The 6,668-nt window shown below is 57.1% G+C and overlaps 1 protein-coding gene across 1 annotated transcript; it reads right to left on the bottom strand.

The window, feature by feature from the left end:
• Window positions 1-3,007: 3,007 nt before the first annotated feature.
• Window positions 3,008-5,399, bottom strand: TMEM191C (transmembrane protein 191C; the record flags this gene model as incomplete). The annotated part of the gene is made up of 9 exons (XM_079717131.1): window positions 3,008-3,316; window positions 3,624-3,696; window positions 3,778-3,842; window positions 3,968-4,027; window positions 4,153-4,209; window positions 4,396-4,473; window positions 4,623-4,673; window positions 4,965-5,088; window positions 5,245-5,399. 9 exons carry the CDS (start codon window positions 5,397-5,399, stop codon window positions 3,008-3,010), a joined length of 972 nt encoding a protein of 323 aa, XP_079573257.1.
• Between the last annotated feature and the right edge of the window lie 1,269 nt (window positions 5,400-6,668).

Here is a 6,668-nt window from a genome sequence, read left to right as displayed (position 1 = left end):
GTTCCTCGATCTGATAAAGATCTCTAAGAAAAACATGGTTAACATATTCATGATGAAATATAAGATCTGGAGCAAGATAAGGGCACTCCTTCTCACCACTTCTAATCAGCTTTGTACCGAGTGTGTGGCCAGCGGTAGACAGTTTGGAAGGAAGAAGAGAAACAGTCCTGCCTCACAGACAATAAGATTGTTTATAAAATCCTGAGGAAGCTACGGAAGAATTTCAAAGAACTAACAAGGGAGTAGTTCAGCAATACCACAGTTTACAAGGTCCATACAGAAGAGTCATTGTATTTCTATATGCCAGCAATAAACAGTTGGAAATTAAAACTACAAAATCCTATACCATGTATAATAGCACCCCAAACATAAAATCCCTCAGAATAAATGGAAAGACATGAAAGACCTTTACACTAAAAAAAACCCCGCAAAATGCTGAGAAAAATTAAAAATGGAGAGAGATGTCGTCCGAGGTTTGGAAGACATTTCTCTGCAAACTTATCTCTAACTTCAGTGTAATCCCAGTCAAACAAATGCAAAAGGTCCTCACATCCTAAACCATACTAAGTCCCTACGTCCAGAGGCAGACAACAGGCTGAATATAAACTAAGGAAGCATGCAAGTGTTGGAAGAAGACGGGAACAGTTTCCTTCATAACCCAGAAAATCCAGGATCAGTACAGGAAAGCAAATTGTTACCAAAACAACACATAGATAGCAAAAGAGCACCCCAAACAAAGCGAAAGACAAACTGGGGAAATATTCACAACAGATCTCGAAGGTAAAATGTATCCTAAAAAAGAGCTTTGGAAAAACTGAGGGAGAAGGAAACCCTACAATCCTATAGTTTTAACATGAACAAATGATATGAATTGTTTGCAGGAAAAGAAATGTACCTGGCCCTTAAATATAAAAAATGTGCTCAACCTTGATCACAAGAGAAATGCAAATTAAAACCACCCTGAAGTGCCCTTTCTCACCATCAGATTGACAACATGCAGGGTTGGTGGGGAGGCTGTGGGGAAAGGGGCCATAGCCAGGGTGGCAACAGAGCGACCCTGAAAGTGACCAGGGGCATCTCCAAATATCATGAATGTGGTCACCCCTGGCTCACAATCCCACTTTGAGGAATGGATCTTACAGATTCTCTGGCAAAATACAAACAGACGTTTGCAGAAGGCTCCTTGCTGAGGAAGCATGAGGACACACCCCCACGGCTACGGTGGCTGTGGCATAAATGACAGGCCCACCTGCCACACTACCCAAAGCGAGGAGCTGCCAGAGAAGTCGCATGTTGCACTGTGCTAACCAGGAAAGGGGAGGGGGGTGTACATAGTTCACTTGTCAAGGGGGGAAAGGAGAGTCCATTAAAAAAATCAAGTGTTTCTTCCACAGGAGTGAGGGCAACAGGGTGGAGGGCACATGGATACAAGCTAGACTTCCCTAGGACATCTTGTTTTATGGATGTGATGGCTGAGACTTTGTAATTATAAATTATAAAAACTAGAGAATGCAAAGCCTGAAAATTGAAAGCAAAAAAAAAAAAAATCACACCCATTAGGATGGTTATTATTTAAAAAGAAAGAAAAAAAACAGCAAACTAATGTAGAGGATGTGGAGAAGCTGGACCCCTTGGGCACTGCTGATGGGACACCATAACAGCAGTTCCTCAAAAAAATAAACAGAAGTACCATTTGATCCAGCAAGTCCACTTTTGGGTGAATACCCAAAAGAAGCGAAAGCAGGCACTCAAACAGATATCTGCACACCCATGTTCACTGCACCTGATCTTTTTTTTTTTTTGGCCGTGCTGTGAGGCTTGCAGGATCTTAGTTCCCCGACCAGGGGTGCAACCGAGGCAAAGGCAGTGAAAGCGCCGAGTCCCAACCACTGAACCGCCAGGGAATTCCCTCACTGCAGCATTACTCACAATAACCAAAGGGTGGAACAACCCAAATGCCCATCTACGGATGATGGATAAAATGTTTACACCAATGAAAAGTATTTAAAGTGTGAGAGTATCTTTACGACTTCCAGGCAAGAACGGAATTTTTAGAACACAACGCACAATTCTTATATTGTGCACAGAAGTCCATGAACAATTTAACCGCCAAAAGACTAAAGAACAAGTGCAAATCAATAAGGAAACGATTGTTTAAAAGCCTGAGCAAAAACGCACGTATCGGGCTTCCCTGGTGGCGCAGTGGTTGAGAGTCCACCTGCCAATGCAGGGGACATGGGTTCGTGTCCAGGTCCCGGAAGATCCCACATGCCGCGGAGCGGCTAGGCCCAGTGAGCCATGGCCGCTGAGCCTGCGCGTCCAGAGCCTGTGCTCCGCAACGGGAGAGGCCACAACAGTGAGAGGCCGGCGTACCGCGAAAAAAAAAAACAAAGAAAACAAACGCACTTATGTGTGCACAGGAGATACAATTTCACTACCCCAAAAAAAGTAAATAATAAAAATCGAGCAGCGTCTGCATCAGAGACTAAGTGAAACGCGAGGTCCATCTGCATTAAGCAGAACATATGAAAAGACGATGCCCGCGAAGACCGCAGTGGTGAGCGCGCACGGACAGCCCGGACGCGGGAGAGCCGCCGACCAAGGGGAGGAGGGGCGTCGCGGGGACTGCGTAACCACTACGCGGACGCGGGGCACGGACCTCCGCGGGGAGCCGCCAGCCGGTGCCCCGGGCTCTGCTCGCCGGAGGGGAGAGCGGGTTTAGTAACAATTCCTACCCCTCCCGAGTGGGCGGCGGGGCTGGAGGAACCGAGGGCCCGGCAGCCTCTCGGGACCAAGGTCCGCCCGGAGGAGCCCGGCGTCCGCTGGGCCCGAGGATACATGACGCCCCCGCCCCGGCGTCTCCCATTCTCTCGCCGCCACCCCTCCCGAGTCCCCCTTCCCCTCTCCCCTCCCCTCCCCAGTCACCCCCGCCCGCCCACCCCTCCGCCTGACGCCCAGAAACCACGCGGGAGACACGGGTGCTGGCGGCCGCGGCCGGCGTGATGCACTAGGAGGGCAGCAGTCCGCGCGCGCGCAGCTCCAGCAGCGGGGCCAGCGTGTAGCGCAGGCGACGGATGGCGGCGTCCGAGCCGGGGCGCATGAGCCTGTGGCGGAGGGCCGAGGGGTTCACCAGCGCCAGGTAGAGCAGCGGCAGCGCCACGACGCCCAGCAGGAGCAGCAGCAGCGTCTGCAGCGCGCCCAGCGCCCACAGCCTGCGGACCACGACGCACCGGCAGACGGGTGGTGGTGGGGCGCCGGGCGCACCCCGGACCCCAGACTCCAGCGCCGCGCCCGCGCCGCCGAACAGCCGCTTCTCCTGCGGGGAAGAGGGAGCGACGTACAGCTCCGCGCCGGGGAGCGGTGGGGGGAACCCCCTGGGGGAGCGGGGCCCGTGGGTGCGCGTCGCTCCGTGGGGGGCGTGGCACTACGGGGCGGGTCCCCTATGCGGGCGTGGTCCTTGGGTGGGCCTTCCTGTGGCAGGCGTGGCCGCCCAGCGGGGTTGGTATCAAGGGGCGGGTCCCTGGGGGAGGGGGGGAAATCCCTGATGGGGTAGCCACGTGTGTGGGGGCGGGCCCGGGGGCAGGTCCCGGCTCCAGCCCGTCCCCGCCCAGGCCCGCACTCACACAGTCCGCTTTGGCCACCTCCTCCATGAGCGAGCCCGCGCATCCCTGCCCCCGGCGAGGCTGCGACTCGCACCTGTGGAGACAGGCATGGAGATGTGCCCTCGGTCCGGCCCCACAGTCACCTCCCCACACCCGACAGCCCTAACCCCCTTACGGCTCCGGGCCGCCCTGCGAGGCGTCCAGCGCAGTCGCCGCCTCCATCACCTTCCCCTGCAGCTCCTGGAGGGTGTGGGAGTGAGGCCTCACACCTGGGAAGACCTTGGTGAGGCAGGCCCCGGCAGCTCCGGGGGGAGGCCGCAGTGGGGTCGGAGGTGAGCGGCTCTCCTAGTGGAGGGGGGCGGCACCTGCAAGACGCCGCTCTGCTCCTGGAAGCTGGCCCAGGCTTCCTCCATCCGCTGTGCACTCTGGCATGAGGGGGGAACCCTGATTAGACTCGGGGAACTCAACCCTCTCCAAAGTCCGGCCCCTGCCCAGGCCCCACCCACACCCCAAGCCGACCCTCCCACTGAGTACCCGGCTCCGCCCGCACCTGCCGCAGGGCCTCCGCCTGCCTGGCGTGCTTGGCCTCCACCAGCTCCAGTTGTTTCTTCCGGAGGATCCAGGGAAGGTCAGGAGCCCGGCACTCCTCGAGCTCGCCGCTCCAGACCCCGCCCCAACGCCCGGCCAAGATGTTCATGCCCCCCCGCCCGCCCTCAGCCCCAAGGCCCCGCCCTCAGGTCATCAAAGCCCCGCCCACACCAGCGCTCCTGCCCTCGGGGCCCCACCCAAGCACCTGCAAAGCCACCAGTTGGGTCCCGGGTTGCTGCTCTGCGCGCTGCTGACTCAGTTGTTCTCCTCCATAGTAAAAGAGCTGGGGGTGGGGCTTGTGAGGGCGGGGCTTGCGGGGCTTCTAGGGGTGGGGATTATCCTGGGAGGCGGGGACGCGGCGGAAATGGGGGCGGGGACTAGGGTGGGGCTTCCTAGGGGAAGCGTGAGACGGAAGCCGTCTCCTGAAGGTACCTGGCTTGACAGCTCCTCCCACTGCTCCTGCAGCTGACGGTTTTGTTGCTCCTGGACGGGATCGAGGGGGCGGTCCGGGCCTCTCCGAGGTCCCCGCCCCCACCGCAGTCCCTGCCCCATTAAAATCCCTCCCTCTCCACTGGCCCCGCCCACCAAGAGCCCCGCCCCGTCCAGGGTCCCACCCTGCCTCAGGCCCCGCCCCACACAAGGTCCCACCCCGTCAAAGGCCCCTCCCTCTCCGCAGGCTCCGCCCCATTCAAGCCCCTCCCCCTCCACTGGTCCCGCCCCGTCCAAGGTCCCGCCCCTCAGGCTCCGCCCCACTTAGGCCCCCCCCCCCCCCACCAGGTCCTGCTTGTGCTGCTCCGCAGCCTCCAGCAGCCGGCGCGCCCGGTCTGCGCGCTCCCGCGCCGCCTCGCTCGCCTTCCCGTGCAGGGCCCGCGCCGCCTGGCTCCGCCGCCGCTGCAGGCTGCGGAGGGGAAACTGAGGTTCCGCGGCCCGGGGTCGCTCCCGGATGCCAGCCCCCTCGCGGCCCGGGGTCGCGCCCGGATGCCAGCCCCCTCGCGGTGCCCCTGCACGTCGGCTCGGTCCCAAGGCCCGGGGCGAGGTGAGGAGCAGCCCGCACCTGCGCTCGCGCTCGCTCAGGTCGTGCAGGCGCGCCTTGAGGCTCTCGCTCTCGGCCTCCAGCCCGCGCACCAGCTCCTCCAGCTCCTGCTTCCGCAGGCGCCCGTCGCGGTTGTCCTTCAGCAGCTGCAGCAGTAGCTCCTGCGCCTCTGCCATGTCCCGGCTCTACCCGCCGCCGCCGGACCCGCGTCACAATGGGTGGAGCGCAGGGCGGTTCGGAACCGCTGCGCACGGGCAGCCATCGGACCGCGCAGGCCGGTGGGTGCTCGCACCCGAAGCAGAAGGCGAGTTTGGCTTGTTCCCGCTCGCTGCCGACGGCACTGCGGACTGAGAAGCCTCCTGTGGGAAAGAAATCAGGATCCGTAAACAGGTTCTTGTCTTTGGACCCAGTGATCCCACTCCTGGGAACTTAATCTAGGAAGAAGAAAAAAAATTCTTAAACCACAACGCGTTAAGTGGTTCACTCAAGTGTGTAGTTACAGTCATCACAAAGAGGACACCACTGTAGTTACTAAAATGATGTATTTTATGTGGCATGCATAGAGATATGATGTCTAGTGAAAAAAAGAATATGATTTACTATGTATGCTGAAATAACTAAGATTGTAATGTACACGGATAAGATCTTTAAAGGAAACAAGAGAAAGACAAGCTATTTCACTGGTGAAATTGCAGGTAAACTTGTCCTTTTAAAGTCGGCTTTCATTTGGCCAATTTAGACTATGAAGCTGGATGCAAAAGTCCTAAATAAATTATTAGCTGACCAAATCCAAAGGGGTACATTGAAAAAAAAGGTACATGAAACCAAGCAGACTTTATTCCAGAGATTGTTCAAGATCTGAAAATTGACGTCATTCACTACATGGACAAAAGAGGGAGGACACCAGCTTCAGTAGAGCATTTCAGTAGGAGCAGAACGCGGGATAGAGTTCCTCATCTGTGGAAAATTTAAAGAGGGATCGAAAGGGACTCTGGTGAAAGCTGCTTAGTAAACACACTCCTTAGGGAGGCAGTATTAGCAGCTTTCCCGTTAAGATTTTAAGAGACAAGAATGACCCTCCTGCTCAGGTCTAACAGTGCTGGAGGACCCGCAATGAAGCAAGAAAAAGAAATAGGAAAGTCTGAGGAGTCAGCAGATACAGCTGGGTGCCTACCATAAAGCTGCCCCTCCTGCACTGCTGGTGGGAATGTAAATTAGTGCAGCCATTTTGGAGAACAGGACGGAGGTTCCTCATGAAACTAAAGATAGAGTTGCCGGGACTTCCCTGGTGGCACAGTGGTTAAAAATCCGCCTGCCTGGCTTCCCTGGTGGCACAGTGGTTGAGAGTCCGCCTGCCGATGCAGGGGACACGGGTTCGTGCCCCAGGCCGGGAAGATCCCACATGCCGCAGAGCAACTAGGCCCATGCACCACAACTACTGAGTC

Source organism: Hyperoodon ampullatus (genome assembly GCF_949752795.1).
Source record: "Hyperoodon ampullatus genome assembly, chromosome: 13".
NCBI classification, from domain to species: Eukaryota; Metazoa; Chordata; class Mammalia; order Artiodactyla; family Ziphiidae; genus Hyperoodon; species Hyperoodon ampullatus.
The sequence above is the reverse complement of the archived record's forward strand: the minus strand, read 5'-3'. Positions and strand labels throughout refer to the sequence as shown.